The sequence below is a fragment of the Archocentrus centrarchus genome, chromosome 18, assembly GCF_007364275.1.
Source record: "Archocentrus centrarchus isolate MPI-CPG fArcCen1 chromosome 18, fArcCen1, whole genome shotgun sequence".
Taxonomy (NCBI): domain Eukaryota; kingdom Metazoa; phylum Chordata; class Actinopteri; order Cichliformes; family Cichlidae; genus Archocentrus; species Archocentrus centrarchus.
The window spans coordinates 18,095,095-18,117,013 of record NC_044363.1 but is presented as its reverse complement, the minus strand read 5'-3'; the positions used below and the strand labels follow the sequence as shown (position 1 = coordinate 18,117,013).

Genomic DNA, 21,919 nt, shown 5'->3' with positions numbered 1-21,919 from the left:
ACAATACAGGAGTAGAGCTGCTGCTCCTGCCTGTCGAAAGGTGGTTCAGGCAGCTTGTTAGGATGCCTTCTGGGCACCTCCATTTGGAGGTTTTCCAGGCATGCCCAACTGGAGGAGATTCCGGGGTAGACCCAGAACCTGCTGGAGAGATTATATATCCTGTCTGGCCTGTCGACACCTTGAAATCCCCCAGGAGGAACTGGAAAGTTTGGCTGGGGAGAATGACATCTGGAATACCCTGATTAGCCTCCTGACAAGCATAGGAAGGAAGGAAGGAAGGAAGGAAGGATGCTGGGCTTGCAATGCACCTGTGCAGGTTAGGGATGATTCTTGCTAACCAAGCTTGCTAAGGTTATCTGATAACTAGTGTTGGCGTTATGGTCGGGCCGCAGGGGTCTAGAACCATCCAAAAAGGTCACCGAGTGTCCTCAGCTGAATTCTACTGACACTCTTTTACTATTATAAGTAAAATTAAGTCATGTGGTTTGGTAATGATAAAGTTAACCACCCACACTGCTGATAAGCTTTTGCAGTAACACACTAGGCTCACGTCTATCATTCAGTTAATAGCAGCTTAGTGCATTTGCAGCATAATTAAGGAGGACAGAGATTTTGGAGCGGATGAGCCTATGCAAGTCAGACCCCGGGAAGTACCTCTCATGTGTTTTTGGAACTAAAAAAAAAAAAAAAAGTCATTCTTCAGCTCGTGAGGCTAGTTTTAAAGCATGATCTCACTGTGAAGAAGGCCAGACAGCGTCTCTACCTCCCCAGGCGGCTGACAGAATTTACACCTGCACCATCAAGAGCATCTTGCTTGGGAGTATCACCACCTGGATGGGAAACGGCACCAAACAGGACTTCATGGCCATTAAAGAGGTGGTTCATTCAGAACCACCTCCCCAACGTTCACACCAAGCAGTGCAGATTAAGGGCTAAGAAGATCCTTAAACAGCCCAGACACCCCGTCTTCTCCCTGCCCCCATCGGGCCAGCGTTACTGCTGCCTGAGGACTAAGACCAAAAGGTTGAAGAAGAGTTTTGATCCCCATTGTCTTTGGCGGCGCTGTTTTAAATGGGGGGGGGGGGGGGGGGGGGGTGTTGGTAAACTAAATGGTCTGGTGCCAACTTTGCAGATCACGTAACCTGATCCGTTCTGTCCAAACGTGTTAATTCTGACTCCAAGTACACAAGATGGCAGTGATTATGCTAAAACTGAGGCTTAACAGGACTTTGTCTGAAACAACTAAGAGACCAACTGTGTGCTTACTATAAACAGCCACAGTAAAGAGGCCATAGCCAACACACAAACAGCAAAACTAATTTATCTGACTAAATATGTGACAGTTTTGATGGCTTACCTCGGTGATGGCATGGGCTGAGCTTCACTTTTGCTGCTCTTAATGGGTGTACGAGGTTTTTTCTGCCACTGACACTGTGATGCACGGGCCAATCTCAGCAAACAGCTCCTGGTCGGTTAGCTCCTACACACACACACACACACACACACACACACACACACACACACAGTCCAAAAGACAGGCTGTCAGTGTCAAAGAAAGGAGATACTGGCACTCACTTTTTTGCTTCCTCTGCTCGCACAATCTGTCTCACTTACAGCACAGATGGCAGTGAATCCGCCTCAGAGTGATACCAACCAAAGATCCCAGCACAACATTAACTCTCCCTCTTTCACACACACTGACACTCAGAAAACACACGAGGAAAGTCGTACCAGTGTGTCCGTCTCAGACAGGATGTCATCAAGGTTGCGACTGCGGGAGGGCTTCATCTTCTCTAGAGGAGGCTGCTCCCCCTGCTGGGAATACAAGGAAGCGGCAGTGAGTCTGCGGGCTTAATAAGCCTCGAGATTCGGTAAATAAAAAAGGAACAGACCCAGCTCTTGGCTTTAGGGAGAAAACACGCCCAGAAGATGTTTGTTTTCGTCTACCATTGCAAGCCACACAAAGTATTCTACACAAATGATTTGGGAAAACCTCCTTACTAAAGTGAAAGCAGCCTTTTTCCTCCAAACACATATTTGTGAAAGTGTCCCAACAGTAGTCACAGCCTAAAGGCTTATTTCATTATGAAGGGAGGAACCAGAGCCGCTTGCAGCGCATCCAGTGACATTCATTCAACTGAGCGAGATTAAACACTTTTTATTCAGCAGATGGCGGCCGTCAAAGAGTTATTGGATTTCTGCTCCATTAAGGAAATGTTTTTGAAATTTCCAGTCCGCTTCCCTGCCGTGCCGACTGTCATCAGCTTTAGATTGTGGATATTTATCAGATCAATGCAGAGTCGCACGCTGTCTTTCATGCTTCTTCCTTCATTTCATGCTGTATTCTTTATGGTACTGTGTAGCATTTAGTCACACTGTTTTATTACAGTTTTATTATTTTGCTATAAGAAGCACTTTGCAACCTTAGTTAATGCTATAAAAATCAACATTTGTGTACTTATGTAATTATGACATCTTAAGGGCCCAAAAAATAAGATACAGGTGAATAAGATGCAGAGGAAAAATGAGGAACAGGTGCAGCGATTCATTGAAGCATGCACAAACACACATATATGAGGCAAAAAGAGTTTATACAATTCCTGTGTCGGGTCTTTGCTGGATTTTTGCCTCTTTCTTAAGAACATGACTTTCAGACACTGTTGATCTGCTGTAGATGGTTTTTAGGTCTCACACTTTCATCGGCCACTTGTCCAGTTTCCTGAAAATTTTGAGGACACACTGAGCTATGCCAAGTTTTCAGCTAATAGTTCTTTTGTAATCACCTTGTTGGTGCAAAAATATTATTTTATGCCTGTCGAGTTATCTTTGGCATTTTTTTGTAGATTCGCCTAAAGAAATGGGAACAAATTATGTGTTTTTGGGACAGTCTAAAGTGCCTAAAGATACCATTTAAAATCTGGTTCTTTGCAAAGTTGTCTATGTGTTGTGTGTGGACACAACAGTGGTTCATCCCTTGAGTTCGGTGCCTTTTTATGCTTGAGTGAGTCTGCCTTAACTTTAAAAAAAAAACAAAAAAACAAAAAGGTATATGTACTGGTCTGAAAATGAATGAAAAAGCTGCCAAAGAAAGACCTTCAGAAAGCCTGGAGAGCTAAGAAAGAGTGGCTCCTTAAAAGCAAAATAGAAAGAAATGAGGGGTGGCTCATAACTTTTGCACAGTACTGTATATGCAACTAAATTAAGTTGCATATCAAGTTTTTTTTTTTCTTTTTCACAAAGTAAGACCAACTTAGAGAAAACATAAATAATCTTGTTCAGCAGAAATACTGTTTTTCTGAAACTGACACTCAATAATGTAATAAAAACAGCATCTATAGAAGCTATTACAGCTTCACACCATCACTGCACACACATCAAATCATTTTATAGACTCATCTTTATATGGTCTCAGACGAGCACCATATAGATGTAAATCCTGCTGACTGTGCAGCTGCTGAGAGTTACTCACCGGACTGAAAGTGTCTCTGCCCAAACTGCCTTTGCTGTTCAGGCTGCCGATCTCCGTCTGAGAGCTCGACTGAGACATTCCCTCAAAGAACGGCCTGGGCGCGCAAACACACACACACACACACACACACACACACACACACACACACACACACACACACACACACACACACACACACACACACACACACACACACACACGCGCACGCACAGAGCAGGAACCATTAATTTCCTATACAAATACTGGTATAACACACATTCATTTTCCAAAATAGACACAAAAAACTCTACTGACAAGTGGAAGAGAGGTAAATGCTGTCAACCACACATCTGAGCACTCAGAGAGACGCGCTGGGCCTTTAAAGTGTTTTTTTTTTTTTTTTTTTTTAGTGTGCATTTTAAAAATGTTTTGACGCTGCTAAAATTAAGAAAGAAAGAACAGACTTCAAAGCGCAGCTAAAGTAAAATAACATTGATGACATTTTAAGAATTATTTAAAAATTATTTACCTGCTATTTTTGCTTCCATCTGAAATATGTTACTGACCTCCTAAGGATACGAACTCCTGGATAACAATAACTATGTTTAAGTTTTGGGTCATTCGGCTGCTCTGACTTTATTGAAAATAATTACTAAGATCTGAACAGCTCTCATCATTTGAGTTTAGGGAAGCGATTCTGTTTCATTCGTGCATGCAGAAGAAGAATTTTCGAGAAAAAAATTATTATTATTCAGAGGTTTTGATCAAAGTTTACTGACCCAGTTTTGGTTCGTGTCAAGCTTTTAATCTATGGCTGCAATGAGCAGCTTTGCCCAACAGAGGGGGCTCTGAATTGTTAATGAAGCCCTCTCAGTGCAGCCATGAAAGTCGAGCTGAGTATGTGTGCAGGTGAAGCAGTAGCAGGGTGTGTGGGGTGAATGCTAATATCCTGGCTGTGCCAGTGCAGTTACCTCAGCTTAGGTTTGGGTGTGCTGAGGATGCTGTCGGTCTCGTCCAGCTCCGGCCCGCTGTCGCTGGGATTGTACATCTCCAGGCTGTCATACAGCTCGTCCAGGTCCTCCTCCACCTCCTGGATCTGCTCCCTCGACACGTGCTCCAAGCCAAAACCAACCTGGGAGAGAAACAGAGGAGACGGTGACCCACACAGACAGCTGCTGCGCTGCTTTTACACCCAGAATTTCTGTTTATTGCCCAAATCCATCACTTCCCTTCACATATATAGAAGCTATAAGAGCATGTCAACAACTGCCTCCCTTCCTTTAAATGAGCACTAATATCTTCACGTACAGAGCAGAGACGTGTTGATCGCAGCAGGAATACTCGACACGGCTCACCACCTGTTTTTCTGTTGACACCGCAGCGCTCTGCGAGGCCGAGATTTCACAGAAGGCGAATATCAAAAGTGAGATATTTACACGCCACAGTGACCTGGTTAACTTCAGAGTGAGTCACAAGGCTCAGCCATAAACTCCTAATCAAGATACTGAAGCCCAGTTACAGCAGCGATTACGCATGTAATCATACACAACACATGCAGGTCGCAGTAATGTTGACAGAGATGCAACAACTCTGGATTTCAGGAATAAATGGGAATAACAGGAGCTTGGGTTTGGGCCAGCATTTCTATCACTTAACTCCCAAAAGGTTTGCTTCGGTGTGGGAAAAGAAAGATCAGGTCTGGACTGGCTGGCTCAGGAAGCAGTCTGTAAATTGTAACCCACACACAATGGGTAATTGTTTTTATTGTCACCAGATGTGATAGGGCAGCTGGTTCTGTTTTCAACATGTAAGTCTATCTGCCTGTGTGTGTGTGTGTGTGTACAGACTTTTCATTGTGATTATGTCTTTAGTCACACACCTAGCTGACATCTCAATATATCAAATCTCAAAATATATCTAAATACTACCCATCCATCACTTCTTGAAAAGGACTGAGAGCTGCAATTTTGGATGATGTGTTGAAATTCTGTATTTTTTATCCTGCAGGAGGTCCAGGTTCCTCCAAATTGGTGTGTATTTGCATGGGAAGTGTATTAAGTGCATTGTGTGTAGCTGTCAGCGCTACAGTAATAGAGTCATCGGGTTTATTTTCCAACCAGTAGGCCAACCTGAGGTTTGACTAAAAGCTGGGGTTTTTTAACAACTAACAGCTGATGAAATTATGACCAAAAAAAACTCAACTAAGCACCTATAAAGTTTTTGACTGTATCTTGTGCAGTTGTGACGCTATTCCAATAACAAAATGTGTACACAGACAACAACAGAGTGTCAAGTGTGCTTTGTGGCAGTTAAAAGGAACAGAAAGGGTATTGCCAACATCAGCAATGATTGTAATCACATGAGCAAAGCAGAAGTTGCTTTTCTGGAAGTACTGGTTGTAGTAATACAAATGGCAAAAATTGATAATAATAGTGATACGAGTATTTAAAGCAGAAGAAGGCATGTGTTCATAACACCGTTAGCTCTATAGGTTTTGGGGCAGGGACTTATTTTCTTATAACTTTGCCTTTGAACACAGTCAAAGTGGATTTTAAGTGCAGACTTTCAGCTTTAATTCAAGGGGTTTAACTAAAGTACTGCGGTAACTTTTTAGGAATTACAGCCATTTGCATATTCAGTCCCCTATTTTCAGGGGCTCAGAAGTAATTGAACAGAAATGAACCACCTCCAGGTGCTGCTTGTTTGTGGGTCTCTCTGCCTTCAGTTTTGTCTTCAGTAACTGCAAAGCTGGGGATCAGGTGACTGACTTGGCCACAGAAGAATATCTCATTCTCTGCCTTTGGGAGACGCTTGGGTTGCTTTTGCAGTTTGCTTTGGGTCGTTATCCATTTGCCCTGTGAAGCGCTGCCTGATCAGTTTTGCAGCATGTGGCTGAATCAGAGCAGAGAGTTTAGCTCTGCACACTTCACAGTTCACCCTGCTGCTTCTATCAGCAGTCACATCATCAATAAATACCAGTGACCCAGTTCCACTGGCACCCCTACATACCCACTGCCTCCACCGTGTTTAACAGATGCTGTGGTGTGCTTCAGATCATGAGCGGTTTTCTCTTCTTCTCCAAACTTTCCTCTTCAAGTTCATGTTGGTTTAACCCGTCCAAAGATGTTTTTCCAGAACTGTGCCGGCTCTTTTAGAAGTTGGCAAAGTCTAATCTGGCTTTCTTGTTCGGAAGTGTAACCAGTGGTTTGCAGCTTGTTGTAAATCTTCTGTATTTCCATTCATGAAGGCGTCTCTTGATTGAAAAACCTTTAAAATGAAGCACCTGCCTGCTCCAGAGTGTTCTTGACTTGGTTAGATGGTATAAAGTTGTTTTTCTTAACCACGGCAATAATTCTGGGATCTTCAGTTGTGACAGTTGTGGCTGTGGCTCGGTTGGTAGAGCAGGTCACCTACTAATCAGAAGGTTGGTGGTTCGATTCCAGGCTGCATGCCAAAGTATCCTTGGGCAAGATACTGAACCCCAAGTTGCTCTCTGATGCAAGCGGAGTGTGAATGTGCGTGACTGTTAGATGATGAGAACTTAGTTACATATGGAAGTGTTTGTGTGAATGCAAACATGTTGCTTAAGTGCTTTGAGTGCTCAATTAGAGTAGAAAACTGTTACATAAGAACTAGTCCATTTACCAGTGGTCTTTGGTGTTGCTGAGCTGGTCAGTCCATCCATTGTTCATATCAGATGGTCACTTTTGTCACTCCACAGTCTTTGCTCTCGCTGTGACGGGTTTATTTTGAAATTCAGACCTCCTTCACTCGCATCAACGTCTGTTTGAGACTTCCAGTGAACAGCTACCAAATACAAGTTTAACACTCGCGACCAACTCCGGATCTTTAATCTGCTTAATTTGTCATTGAATAATGAAGAAATCTCAGTCAGTTATCCAATTAATAAAAAAAACAAAAAAACAAATCCTGAATTAAAGCTGCAAGTCTGCATGTTAATCCCAAATTGATTGCTTGATTTAAAATCCTCTGCTGTGGTGCACTGAGGTGACAAAACTAACTACATTGTTCAAAAACTCATGGATCTGACTGTGAAATCAAAAATCTATATTCTATACATTTTGATACAAAAAAAAAAATCATCTGATAATATTCCAGTTTGCAGTTTTGAAAAGTCAACATGAGCCAACACAAGACCCAGATAAACTAAAGACAAAGAGGGAAAGCAATCAAGTTTTAATAGACAGCAACACACATATACACACACACACACAGACTCAGATGCTACTTTGAGATGGCGCACACACATATTTTGCTTGACAGAATCCCTCCAGAAGCACACACACATTCCCCACACACACACACACACACACACACACACATTTTGTTCTATTTTAAATTACAATGTCGTTGTGAGCTGCCAGCTGAATCTCAGTTGTTCTGCCACATCTCTCCCACACATCTCCGCGCGTCTTCAAAGCTGAACTGAAATACACGTCGACTCCAACAACCTCGCAAAACACACACTCTGAACCTCGCGCACGGAGCAGAGGTGTGGATGTGTGATATAAGTGATCGGGAAGGGAGAAAAGCCACAAGGGAGGCGGAGGATAGAAGAGACAAAAACAAGTGAGAAACAAGAACCCACCTCATCAGTGACTTTAAACCTTTTCAGCAAGGCGACAAACTTCTGCTTGATGTTGGGTTGCTGCGAGAAAGAAAAACAAAAAAGGACAACATGAGACTCTGAGGATATGGATGTTCATATCTGTGTCTGTGTGTGTGTGTGCGTGAGGAAGGGCGCAGCGGCACAGGGAGAGCCGACGATCTCCGCGCTCACTTTTCACGCCTGATGAGTCAAAACAGCAGCAGCTAATGGATGCAGCATCGCTTCTGCAAAGGAAAAAATGTTATTCATGCTGATACTTCTGTGCAGGCTGGGGAGTGCGTGTTGTGTTATTAAAATGGAATATGTGAGAGCGGGCCCGTTATTGAGGTTATCAAGTCACAGATGTTTTTCTGAATAATTGCAAAGGGCTGGTTATCTATTTAAAAAGTTATCTGACAAGGAAGATGTAACATTTATTAAAAGTGAGCCTGCGGCTCTGGAGTTTGTCTTCAAATGTGTGACATCTCTCACTCTGCTGTTCAAAATTCAGTCAATTTTGTGTGCGTGACATTTGTGAGCCAGGCTGTGCTATAAGACAGCAGATCTTCAAATGCAGACGTTATTTTTACCTCAAAGACTTACTCCACACCTAGTCTAAGATACTAAACTTTTTCTTAAAAAAAGAAAAAACCTTGCAATAACCACATGGGGAGGTGAGCTGATACGGTTGCTTATTTACGTTATTGGGCAATCTTGTGAGGGTTCTCTTCATTTCGATTTTGTTTCTGGCCTCTCATATGGGAGTCTCTGACTCAAACCCTACAAACATTACACAATGCCAGCGCTGCATTTGATCAGAATTTAGTAAGCTACAACATGACCAACTGGTGACAGTGTTGCAATTGCTCTGTTGACACAACTGGAATACATGGATACTTCTTTGCAACACTGCAATAATATTAAAATACAATGTAAATACAGTGTATTCGCTTTACTTTGTAACACTGCTGCACGAAGGGCCCAGCGTCATAGCTGAAATGTTAAATATCTCTGAATCTGTTATTCTGTTTGTTACTGTGCAACACTGCCAGCTAACAAACAGCAGTGATCTGTGGCAGGACTGCATTCTTACATAATTGTGCATAAATCTAATAAATACTATGATTTGTTTGGTACGTCATTACCTGGATCAGTCAAAAACAGATTATTCTGCGTGCATTTTTAATCTGGAAAACAATTTCCAGAAAATTGACTTTGATCACAATTTATAAGACAACATGATTACTGCCCATCGCAATTGTGTTTACAAAGGCCTGACCTCTATTACTGTCCATGCTGCTTTATAACTAAATGACTGGCATCCTGTAGATGTCATGATTGGACGTCATCAATTTTAAGAAAATACAGACGATGCACAAAGGTAAGGAGTTTTCAAACGCTTGGATCCAGGTGTTTTTATTCCATAACATTAATTTTAAATGAAAAACTCAGGTAATAGCAAATAAAACCATTTAAAAACAAAACAAAACATATTTTGCCATGTAAACAGTATGGTTTGCTGCCTGAACATAAAGAGGACTGTGGTGTATTACAGTAAGGTAATTTCTCAGTTTTTCCTCCTCAGATTCTTCTACCTGAAGCAATTTTTCAAAATAAGAGCATGTTTTTTTGGTTTTCTGTTTTTGTTGTTGGCGGAAACCCAACAATGTTTGCATGTGTGGGAACCTACTTCAGGCGAAGTTTAAAATATAATTCTCTGGGATGTTTTTGGTTAAAAAAAAATCTGTTTGGAAGAAAAAAGAAGAGGGAAAAAAAAAAAAAAGGACACGAGCAAAGCTTTCATCTGCAAAATAAGTGGGTGTCTGAGTGGTTGTAGAGAGCTGTGAGTGTTTTTGGAGGATTTGTCACTGTGCTGCTACACAGTGGAGAGGGTCGACTTCACGCTGGACCTCCAGGGGACGTAAATGTTCCTGTAGATACCGTACATGTGAGAGTGGCAGGTGGAGCTGCACAGGGTGCAGGGTCTGCTGTAGGGGCTTTTAAGAGTTTGTACATATTTAATATATTTGTGGCTGTGCAGATGGTTAGTGTGTGTGTGTGTGTGTGTGTGTGTGTGTGTGTGTGTGTGTGTGTGTGTGTGTGTGTGTGTTGTTATTATTGTGGTGCAGCAATGAGAAATCTATAGCAGTGCTGCAATAATAACCAGCTGAGGCAAACACACAAACCAAATCCTGCAGCTCTACTGTCATTCTTACTGGCTGATTTATTTATTTTTTATTCATTTTGTGTGGTAATCTGTGCCCCTGCTGAGTCTTTATGTATGGTTTTTGTGTGACTGTGTGTGTCCAAGCATCCTTAGGTGCGGTTCATGCTGTTGCAGGCTCGTTTTAATGTTTGGCTCCTGAAAAATCGTCTAAATTACACGTAGAATGAATGAGAGGGGGGAGAAGAAAGAAAGGATTTGCAGATAAACCAACGTGAGAGCGAGCGAGCGAGGCTGGGAGGCAGTGAGAGAGACAGGGGGAGGGGAGGGGGGTGAGTCGATAAGGAGGAGAGGTTGAATGAGGTGAGGCAAGAGGCTGCAGAGGGGGAGGGTTGTTGAGTCCAGTCAAATCAAATTTATCTGAAAAGGATGTCGCATGAAGCGGGTTTGCCGCAAAAGTGCTTTACAGACAAAACAAGCAGGTAGGGAGAAACACGTATAAAGAAAGAGAGAGAAAGGATGAATGGGGAGGGTGTTTTTCTCCAGCCTTACCCTGGTGATAGCAGCGTTGGAAGGCAGCTTACGCCTGGGCTTCTTCTTCCTCACCTCCTCTTCTTCCTCAAACAGATACTAAGGAGAAGAACGAGAGAAAGAAAAGGAGAAAAAGTACGACAAATAGTGTTTTTAAAGGTTAGTTCAAGGTCACCGCGGCACTCCACTGATCACAGCAAAAACTAACAACTAATGAGTCTCGCTAACACGTTTCGCCTGCGTCGTCCAAAAGCCATTAAAAACACGTCGCACTGTTGGTCGCGGTGACGTGGGTACCGTTTTTCACATTTCAAGGATGCAAAAACATGAAACTCGAAAATATTTCAGCCAGTAGCTGAAACCCGTGCCAATATTTCCCTCTTTACTTTTATTTTGTCGTTACACTCCTTTTGTGCCAAGGAAACAAAGAAATTTTTGGTAGGAGTTTATATAAGGTTTTAAAGTTTGTGCGATTCTTTGCTTTTCATTTTTTGAACATTTAGTCAGTGCTAAACTGATGTGACAACAGATGAAAATACGGTGTTTAGCAAATCTATTAGATCACCTGTCATAAAAACAAGAAACCAAAGGTGTTAGAACGCAGTCAAAAACTTATTTAAAATTAAAAATGACTGAATTCATGAATGAATTTAGACCCACTGGACCTCAGAACACTCAACCACTAAATCCAATTTTGCTGTTCAGAAATGGAAGTTATTTAGCATCTTAATCAAAAATATAATAATGCGACTTACTCTCACAACAATAATTATAGTTTGGCACTGAAAATAATTTTGGTTAAAGAGCTTATGCGTGCTGGTGGATTAACTGTTACAAAAAAACATTAAAAATTATTTTGCAATTAACAACTTTTAATTCAGGGCAGCTGTGGCATAAACGTTTCATTGGGCGGTGGTCTAATAAATTTGTTAAGCACTCCTGACCTCACTAAATGCACTCTTATTTGCCAATAGACAGATACCAGTCAACAAGGCCGATATTAGCCATTAGAGATATTTGGCCAATATATTGGTGCACCCCCCAGTATTATTCAGAAATGCAGTTTTTTGGGGACCATTTGTAATACGAAATATTTCAGCACAACACCATCTTTAAAAAAATAAAACAATAAAATAAAACTGTTTGTGAGCCGTGCTGTAGATTTAACTTTAATGGGAACTGGATACCACGGTTTGTTTGGGAAGTCTAATAACACATGGACATATTTTTAGTTTTTGGTCTTTTTACGAGATTTTTTTTTTTGATAACTTCAGGAATATTTAATAATATAACTTTATAATCCTTTAATGTCATCAGTGCACTAACCAAAAGCTGTGCGGAAATCTGGGAATTTGGCAACATTGCAAACCAAGTCCATAAAGTAGATGTGGTTAATTTGGCTGTTGATGTTCAATTTGAATCAGTTAAAACAGCTCGTGCTTATTCTCCTCATCTCTCTCATTTAGCAGTGTTGCCATATTCCTCAAAACCCAGCAATTAAATTGTCCTTGGATATAGTATCATCAAAATAAATAAACATGAAAATAAGATCGATGAAACTGATCCCCAGCTTTGACCCTTTCCTGCTGCAGTATTAAAGTTAATTCTTCACTGTATCACCCCAAGCTCTATTTATCCTCCCTGTTGCTGCTTGGGTTCCCTTCATCCCTCCCTTCTGCCTTTTCAATCTGGCCTCCAAAAGCCTCATTGCTCTTTTCTTATCTCTCCACGCTGTCTGTTTGCTCCTTTCAATCTCTCGCACCGATGGGTGCCAATTCCTCTCCCATCTCCTGAGACCCACCAGCTTCTCTCTCATAATCCCAGAAAGAAGGAAACCCAATAAAGAAAGCACAAGTGCTTTGCTGATGATCACACCAGTTTCACTGTGAACTGATGTGCCTGGGGAAAACCCAATACCCCCTTCAGTTTGACCATAATTATATATATATATATATATATATATATATATATATATATATATATATATATATATATATTAGATGCACTATTCCGCTTATCAATGCATACAAGCACTGTAGTAAGAACTGAATGCTGGCTTAAGGCATTGGGAAAATAAACCTGATTCTGTACATATGGAAATCAATGGGAATTAAAACCGCAAGCGGTGATATCGGGCCCTCGCACTCCGCGCGCGTCGACCTGTGGCGCTCGTCGACCCGTGCCGCACTCGGAGGTTTTGTGATCGTGATGGGTCTCTAGAAAGTTGAATTCTTTTATAGGAAAAGGTATCTTTTGCTCTCGGCATAGACGCAATGGAATATTTGGGGGTGTGGTCACGGCTCCAGCATGCAAAATAGGGCATGGGTCTGATTGACTTTTTTGATGGGCTGTTTGTCTAGATGATGTGGAGCCAATTTGGTCTCACTGGGTGAAATGCCCTAGGAGGAGTTCATTCAAATAGCAGGCCTGAAAATGGCAAAAATTGACACTATCAATTGAAGATGCTGGACTTCCTGTAGGGTTTGGAGTATGGCTCCAAGAGACTTTTTTGTATGTCTTAGGATGTTACATGAGTGTGCAAAATTTCAGAGGTGTAGATAAAATGTAACTCAGGGGCTAGCTAAAAAACATGGTATATTATGATATTTAAAGCTGCCAGTAGGGGGCGCTCTAACGTTTATGGACTTTATGCATATCAATGTGTTCAGGGCAGGAGGCTTATCAAATAGATGAGGATTTTGTAAGGAATGGTGAAAGATATTTCATGTATTTCAGAGCAAAACTAATTCTGTGGACGGTCATACAAATTTTCATTTGCTTCTGTAGGGGGCGCTATTGCGCCTACAGTCTTGAATCTGTAGTTATGGATTCAGCCTGGGTGTGTACATGAGTGATTAAATTTTCAGCCTGATCAGACAAAGCATGTGCGAACAAGTGCACAAACAATTTTGGTGGTGAGGGAGAAAAACAAAGGCCAAATTTAATGGCCTGGTGTGACAAGGCCGTTTAATATTTTGTAAAGATTTCCACAATATTTGATGGGCTACTTGTGTAGATGATCTGGAGCCAATTTGGTGTCAGTGGGTGAAATGCCCTAGGACGAGTTCGTTCAAATAGCAGGCGTGGAAATCGCAAAAATTGACACCTTCAATTGAAGATGGCCGACTTCCTGTAGGGTTTGGGGTATGGGTCCAAGAGACTTTTTTGTACGTCTTAGTATGTTACATGAGCCTGTACATTTTCATACATGTAGATAAAACGTAGCTCCGGGGCTACTCAAAAAACATGCTATTTTAAGATATTCCGAGCTGCCACTAGGCGGCGCTCTAACGTTTATGGACTTTATGCATATGAATGTGTTCAGGGCAGCATGCTTATCACACCACTGAAGTTTGAGCCAGATTGGGCAAGTTGGCTTTGAGTTACAGCCATTTTTGTGTTCATGGCGAATCATCGAACTTTGCCGTCCCATAAGGGTCACGCCCTTTTGTCGAAAACTCACAGTTTTGAAAACACAGTAAGTCCAACTTCTTAAGGCTTTCCAGGTGAAATTTCAGATGGTTCTGCTAAACCACTTTGGAGCTGGACCTCCAAGTGTAAAATATGACATTTCCTGTTCCCACTAGGTGGCGCTGCGACTGATATTAAATATTGTCATATGTATGTGTTCAGGGGGGCACCCTCATCCTACTGGAGAAGTTTGATGCACATTGGATCATGTAGGTATGAATGAGAGGCAATCAAAATTTCATGGCGAATGATCAAAGTTCAAAGGGGCATAAGGACCCCTCCCCCTTGGCAAAAACTCACCATTTTCGAGATTTAGATTCCCCTGGGGGTGTAGGTTAGACAAACCAAATATGAAGATGATAACGTCTAAAACCTCTGAGTTATTAGAAAAAGTGTGAGGGCTGCAAATCGCCAAATTTGCATAATTAATGCAAAATGGCGGACTTCCTGTTGGGTTTAGGGCATGGCTCCAAGAGGATTTTTTGTGCGCCTGGACATGATATACATGTGTATGAAGTTTCATTCATGTACGTGAAACACAGCGGTGGGGCTCCAGTTAAGGGGGCGCTAGCGAGCCATTTGGGCGCGCCCTTGCCCGAGCCCATTAAAATACTTAAATTTTCACCAGGTGTGACGCATGTGCCAAGTTTCATGAGTTTTTGAATATGATAAAGCCCCCAAAAAGCCAATTCATTTGCCTGAATAATAATAATAATAAAAAAAAAAAAAAAAAAAATAATAATAATAAACGAAGCAATTACAATAGGGCCTTCGCACAGTTCGTGCTCGGGCCCTAATTATGGTTAAATGAATGGAATTGTATTATTATTTTAGATGGGAGTCCTTGTTTTATTTGTTTGTTTTTACTCTGCAGCCGTTTTCATGATGTAACGCCACTTTAAAATGGAAACAAAGCATTAATACTTGATCAAAAGCTGCTGTTGAAAACTGTAGAACGACTAAGCGCAGAGCTACTTTGCACCATACATCAAAGAGCATATTAGGGCAAATGTCCTCATCTAAACACACCTGTCCGTGAATAGGGTCATCGCTGCCTTCCTGTTCTGACGAGTAGCTCTCCTCCTCTTCTTCAGAGTAGTTGTCGATGTCTGGGGAACGATCTAGGGAGACGCAGAAAAGAGACGACTGAAGAATGGGTGCAAAATGACAGGAGGAGGACAGACAGAGACAGATGGAGAGCAAGATTCAGTGAGATGATGTGCGCACCAGACATCTTCGCTTTAGGTCCCTCGTGATCGATGGGCTGACTCGACAGGGAGTAGACTCTGATCTCAGCGACGGGCACTGAGGCATCTTTCAGCTGGCTGTGGAGCCCCAGGACCTGAGCACCCTCGCTGGGGTGCTGCATCACCTTAAGGAAGAAAAAAAAAAAAAAAAAAAGCAGATGAGACTTGTTTAAAGAAGATCGGAGTCAGCTGAATTAAATCTGTTCTGTCATGCTGACGGCATAATGTAACATACCACAATATTTAGGCATCGTGAATAATATCCTAGACGCTATCTAGTCTACCCAGAACTGGACAAAAGGTTAATGTGAACTTGAGGCTGGGTCCAAATACAAGTCATGTTAAAATGTCCAAGAGCTTAAAACATCTTTTACAGCTTAAATAAGCACGTTTACAGCCTGAATGATTCGCTGATTTTTAGCCAGTCATAAAAACTGTGCAGGCATTACAGTCTGTTTTATAACTCATTTGTTTAAACTGTATTAACACTTAAAGTTATTAGTGGCGTATCAGCTTTAAGTTAAGACTCACCACAGCTAATTTAGGTCCCTGATCTGGAACGCCTCTGTGTTTGTGGTGTTGTTACCTTTGGAACATTTTTAAGGTACTACTACTACTACTACTACTACTACTATCCATCCATCCATCCATTCACTTCCGCTTATCCTGTTCAGGGTCGCGGGGGGGCTGGAGCCTATCCCAGCTGTCATAGGGCGAGAGGCAGGGTACACCCTGTACAGGTCGCCAGCCTGTCACAGGGCCAACACAGAGAGACAGACAACCTTTCACACTCATATTCATGCTCTCATTCACACCTATGGGCAATTTAGATTAGCCAATTAACCTAACCCCAGTAAGTGCATGTCTTTGGAATGTGGGAGGAAACCGGAGTACCCGGAGGAAACCCACGCAAGCACGGGGAGAACATGCAAACTCCACACAGAGAGAGGGAGAGGCCTGGGCCAAGGTGGAATCGAACCCAGGCCTTCCAGATGGTATTCTAACTGTGAGGCAGCAGTGCTAACCACTGCGCCACCGTGCTGCCTACTACTACTACTACTACTACTACTACTCAAATGTTAGGGCTCAAAATGGAATTTTTTTACCCCACTGTCATGAAGGGTACTGTCTACAGACCATCACCCTCATTTATTTATTTATTTATTTTTTTAAATCAGTCTAGTTGTATATGTTCAATATAAACAGAGCATAACAAAATGTCAGTGCATCCACCTTTTCCTGACTTTCAGAGTCTAAGCTAGCGTCTGTGTAAGATTTGAATGTTCCACAAAGGAACTCTGTTCCCTAATGAGAGGCATCTGAATATTAAAACAGCAGCAAGCAAATAGAAACAAGAAGACTGGAAGAACAAAGAAGTCAGATGCATAAGCTTTAACTGAACTATTGAGGAAAAAAACGATTTCTTTCCAAGTCTTCATCCTCCTGTACACACAAAGCGGGGATACATTGGACTATACATCATTCAAACAGCATTAGACGGAGACAGGAGCGAAGCTGAATCAAAGACGGCGGCGCGAGGACGACAGACACGAAGCTGCATCTGAGTCGTGGACAATAATGAAACTGGGAGACAAAATGAGGCTGAAGGAAATGAACAAAAGCAGAGTAAACATGAACACGTGAGGCAGAGAATCAATCCTCTGTGTGTCTGCAGCAAAGAGCAGCATCGTGCCTCCCGTGTGTGTTTGTGCTTCTCACTGAGTGACATCCAGCCTCTCTCAGGAATCTGGTCACACTCGCAGAGTTAATGAAGTTTGAGCAGCTTATTATGGAGAGAGCCTTAGCCAAACATTAAAGCAGAGAGACATTATTGCTATGTATCCATTCACTTGGCTGAGGTTCACCTAAGGTACGGCGCATGCTGCCAGTAGCTTCCTGCAGCCGCTCATTTTAACCTTTTTTTTTTTTTCCCCCCCAAAGAAAGACAATTATGCAAATCTGTCAAACAGCAGAACATGCACGCCTGATGAGAAACACAGATGGAATTTGACTGCTTTTTTTCCCCCTTCATAAAGATACTAAAAACCACAGATGATTCAGTGCAAGTTCATCTTCAAAATCATTTTTAAAAGTCCATTCAAACGAGCATTAACGCTGGACAGCATGCAGCCAATCCTCCTCTACTTTTATCACAAAGATAATGACACCATTCATGTCTGAATGTTTCACTTTCCATTAGTGCACAGAGATGTGCTGCAGGTAGTTAAAATAAATACGTATATATATAATGTTAGCATTCTCAGCATCATGAAAGCACGGGCAATAAATGACAAGAACATTTATAAGATTAATGATGACGTCATCTCATCCTCATACTTCCATTTCTCGCAAAATTGTGCATCTTTAGAGGTGATTTCATGGTGCTTAAAAAGTAACAACCAGTAATTTCTTACCACTGGATCGTTTAATAACCTCCCTGCACCGATGACGGCTCATAAAACCTGCAGCTGAAAGCGGACCTGTGTGGTTTGCACCCTTTAAAAATTACAACAATTTAAAGCTCTAAGCCTAGACTCTCCCTTTGCCTCCTATAAATGAAAATTACAACTCATAAAGTCTCTGTGTGCACTGCTCACATATGAATAGATTATGGTAGATAACATTTTGTTTGCAGATAGTTTATACCTAAGACATGAGTCTATTCAGAGACTAACAGTTAATAACAAAAGGTAACACTTCAGCGAGTACATGAACTGTGCTGCACATAATCAGCTCTAACTGAGCAGAAAACTGAAGGAACCACAGAAGGCCAAAACCTGCAGTTCCTCAAGCTACGGCTCTGAGAGTGAGTTTTGGGGGTCTACAGGTAACCTGCTCCTGTGCAACAACCCACCTGTTTAAACTTTTATTAGGGCTTAGGGGTCATGGCTGCTTGAGTAACAGGTGGACAGCAGCACAGGCTGACTGCTCAACTTCACATCGGCTACTTTGAGTCACTAATCTTAACCTCAAGCCTGTAATCTGTGGTGTTGGTGGCTTTTGTAGCATTTCACATGCACTTATTTGAGAACTAGCACAGGTTCCTGTGTGGTTTAATACAGTAAGAGCTTGTCAAAGAGGTCTTTGCTATATTTTTGTTCAGTGAGTGAAGTTCTCGTCTTATTAGTTTGTTACTGTGCACTGATTAACACCCATCTTTCTGTGTGTGATGTGTACATATAATACAGCCTTTATTTGCACTTTGCCAACCAAGCTGGCGGGCACTCCTTGCAGCTATCATCATAATATGCTCACTTCAGTCATAATACAAATCACCCGAGCTTCAGAGTAGTACTTCACAGAACAGTGGGTGACATCATGGTGCCTACTTTTCTATAACATCTATGGCTGTATCACATGCTCGCTCTCAAAAGTAACTTTGTTTAGGGGCTTAGTGGTGAAGCCGGCGACCACATACATATGCCGCGGTGCGGGCGGCGCAGGTTCGAGTCCCGGCCCGTCACCAACTTGCCCGCGTGTCTTCCCCTAAAACTAAAGACTAAAGCTAACTCAGCCTGAACTCTGAGGCAGCTTTCTTCTCATTTCTTTAAGCAGTCTTCAGGAATAGTTCTCCAGGCTTCTTGAAGGACGTTCAAAGCTCTTCTTTGGATGTTGCTGCATTTTATTCTGTTCTCGATCAAGATGATCCCACACTGCTTCAATAACGCTGAGGTCTGGGCTCTGGGGAGGCCGATGCATGACCGATGGTGCTCCTCTGTGTGTTTTTCTATCCAGATATGTTTTTACTGCATTGGCAGTGTGTTTGGGATTATTGCGATGCTGAAAAAAAATGAAGCTGCTGCCTATCAGATACTTTCCTGAAGGTATTGCATGGTGGCTCAAAATCTGATGGAACTTTTTGGTGGTCTTTGATTTGTTTCCTGTTTTTAATTTAAAAACTGATTCTCTGAGAAGTTGCCCGTTATGTCGAGAAACAACACTGGTTCATCCCATGAGTCAAGTTAGGTCTTTTTTATGATTGATTCATAGGTCAGTGTTAGGTGGCTTAACAAAAACATTCCTCCAAGAATGGTCAGGCACGAGTACTGGACTAAAAATGAGTGGAAAAAGAAAAGAAAAAAAAAACCCTTCAGAAATCCTGGAGAACTGTTGCTCAAAACCACTTTAAAACCTACAAAGAAAGTCTGGCTCCTTGGAAGCAAAATATAAAGAAATAAGGCGTGACTCAAGACTTTTGCACAGCACCATACTTGGTAAGGTGTCAGATTCACGGGCTAAATGTTTGCTGAAATTATGAACCGGTTCAACAGTTCACTCTCGCCCCACTCCTTGCCGGGTCAGTGGAAACTACCTGTCGCATTAAAGCGGCACGCTGCCATCAACATGACATTTCTCGGTGACTCTGGAAGCCCACGCCTGTCCCCTGTAGCATATTATTTTCCTGACACATACACAGCTTTAGGCAGAATATGCCGACAGAGGAACTCCCGCAGTGGCTCCGAGGAAATGAGTTTGAACCTTCGGTGCGTATCAGTCTGCATTTAAGGCCTCTACCCTTTATAAAGCACTTTGCAGGCAAACTGTCTGTTGAAAGCACTTCCAGAATAAAATTTGACTTTATTATCTATGCAGGGACAGCCGTATACAGCCTGGAGGCACCACCGCAGTAGATAAAAAGCAGTTTAATCAGGACCGGCAGTTTGACTTAGGGTTGCATGTATTATAACAGCTCATTTTACTGTATTTGGTTCAATTTGCTCTTCAAAGAGACTCGTGTAAACATGCTGCAGAGCAAACCTATTTCTTGATTGACTGTGGATTTATGTGCTTTTCTATCCATAAAGCATTTTATGAGAAGCCAGTTAGCTGTAGGTGTTTTATACAGTTAATAATTCTGACTTACACACTCACAAACACACACACACACACACACACACAGTGAAAGCCACCAGGCATTCTCAAAGGACAAAGAACGTCCACATGTGAGCACACAAGCACAGACACCATAAATCACAAGCCTCTTAAAGCAGTTTCATATTGTAGGCGGCAGGAGCTTTTTGGCAGAAGATGCTGAAATTTAATTGTACGTTTGATTTATGGTGACATTTATGTCGGCCAAGAAGGGAACGACGGGCCAAAGATCAAAATTTTTAAAGTGCACTCGCCTGAATTGAGTTTACGTGAAGGTTAAATGAAGGTTGGCAATAAGTAAGTTTTGCGAGGCACCACTGTGAGGAGAGGAACTGCTGTGCATGAAAGGCAGCTGCCATAAGAGAAGACCATCCCAATTATTCTGGTGGATATTAGGTTAGAAAACATTCTGCGAGGACACGCTGAGAAATGAAGATTGGATTTAAGCAGAGGGCAGAAGCTGCATGTTTAGGGAAATGAGACCGTGACCGGTGGCTTGTTGGGTCAACAGCTCAGATCAGCTGGGACTTTTGTCCGACTGCAGACAACGAGACTCCTGACTCAACAGCTCGAACGTGCAGCTTAACCTCCATCTGCTGCTGTGGAGTTGTCCGTTGCCAGCACTGGGCACATCAGCCTCTGATGAGTCAAGCTTGTCTGCCTGATACTCATTTACTCGCAATGCTAACAGAAACTTAAGATTCTGCACAATCGCAACTCCACACTACATCTCTGAAGAAAAGTAACGGCTGCTGAGAGGATGTTACAGTCGTACAGGCAGTGCTCCCGTTTCAGATTTATCCAAATGTGTCTTGTGAACGTGAGAGAATTTCTTCAGATTTTGCACAAACATTTGACTGGACTCAAGGACAAGCTGATTCAAATTTGGCCAAAACTCAATGACAACATTTAATGTGAATGATACGATGGTGTTTTAAAACCAAAAAGGTCAAAGATCACTCTCAGGGTGAGGTCATAATGTTCTGTTACCCAGCACAGGAAGAGATTGATACTGAAGTGGTGACATTAATCGCTGGTTCCCACCTTCAGGCTACAACTGTTTCTGACTGACTAATTTACCACACAGTTATACGTAAGAAGAAAAAAAAAAAAATCAGACTAATTAGCCATTTCAAAAATCTGATCTTTTTATTAATTCTTTTAATTAATTGATTTTATTATGAGATTAATCATCAACTGCACAAACATTGCGTTTGATTTAAAGAACACGACGATGCTCAATCACAAGGTCGGTAATCTAACCTTGCTGTGCGGGGCTGAGGGAGAAAAAAAAAAAAAAATACTCTTCCAAAACTTTTGCACCTAACTAGCGTCTGCATAGAAAGTGCTTACAGACAGTTACACAGAATACCAACACCAGGTTAATTTTAACTGCTGTTTAACTGACAGGCAGCACGGTGGTGTGGTGGCTAGCACTGTCACCTCACAGAAAGAAGGTCCAGGGTCCTGTGGTGTTTGCATGTTCTCCCCGTGTCTGCGTGGGTTCTCTCCGGCTTCCTCCCACAGTCAAGGATCACATGCATGTGGTTAAATTCTAAATTGATTGTTCGTGTAAA

At 42.1% G+C, this 21,919-nt stretch overlaps 1 protein-coding gene across 1 annotated transcript in view; it reads right to left on the bottom strand.

Annotated features, from left to right (window-relative positions):
* pacs1 (phosphofurin acidic cluster sorting protein 1) overlaps positions 1–21,919 on the bottom strand; it is a 79,173-nt gene that overhangs the window by 9,042 nt on the left and 48,212 nt on the right. Inside the window, 9 exon segments of the mRNA XM_030753415.1 lie at positions 1,358–1,416; positions 1,418–1,480; positions 1,732–1,815; positions 3,470–3,563; positions 4,420–4,580; positions 8,058–8,117; positions 10,774–10,851; positions 15,253–15,344; positions 15,451–15,595. Coding sequence (XP_030609275.1) covers positions 1,358–1,416; positions 1,418–1,480; positions 1,732–1,815; positions 3,470–3,563; positions 4,420–4,580; positions 8,058–8,117; positions 10,774–10,851; positions 15,253–15,344; positions 15,451–15,595 — 836 coding nt within the window.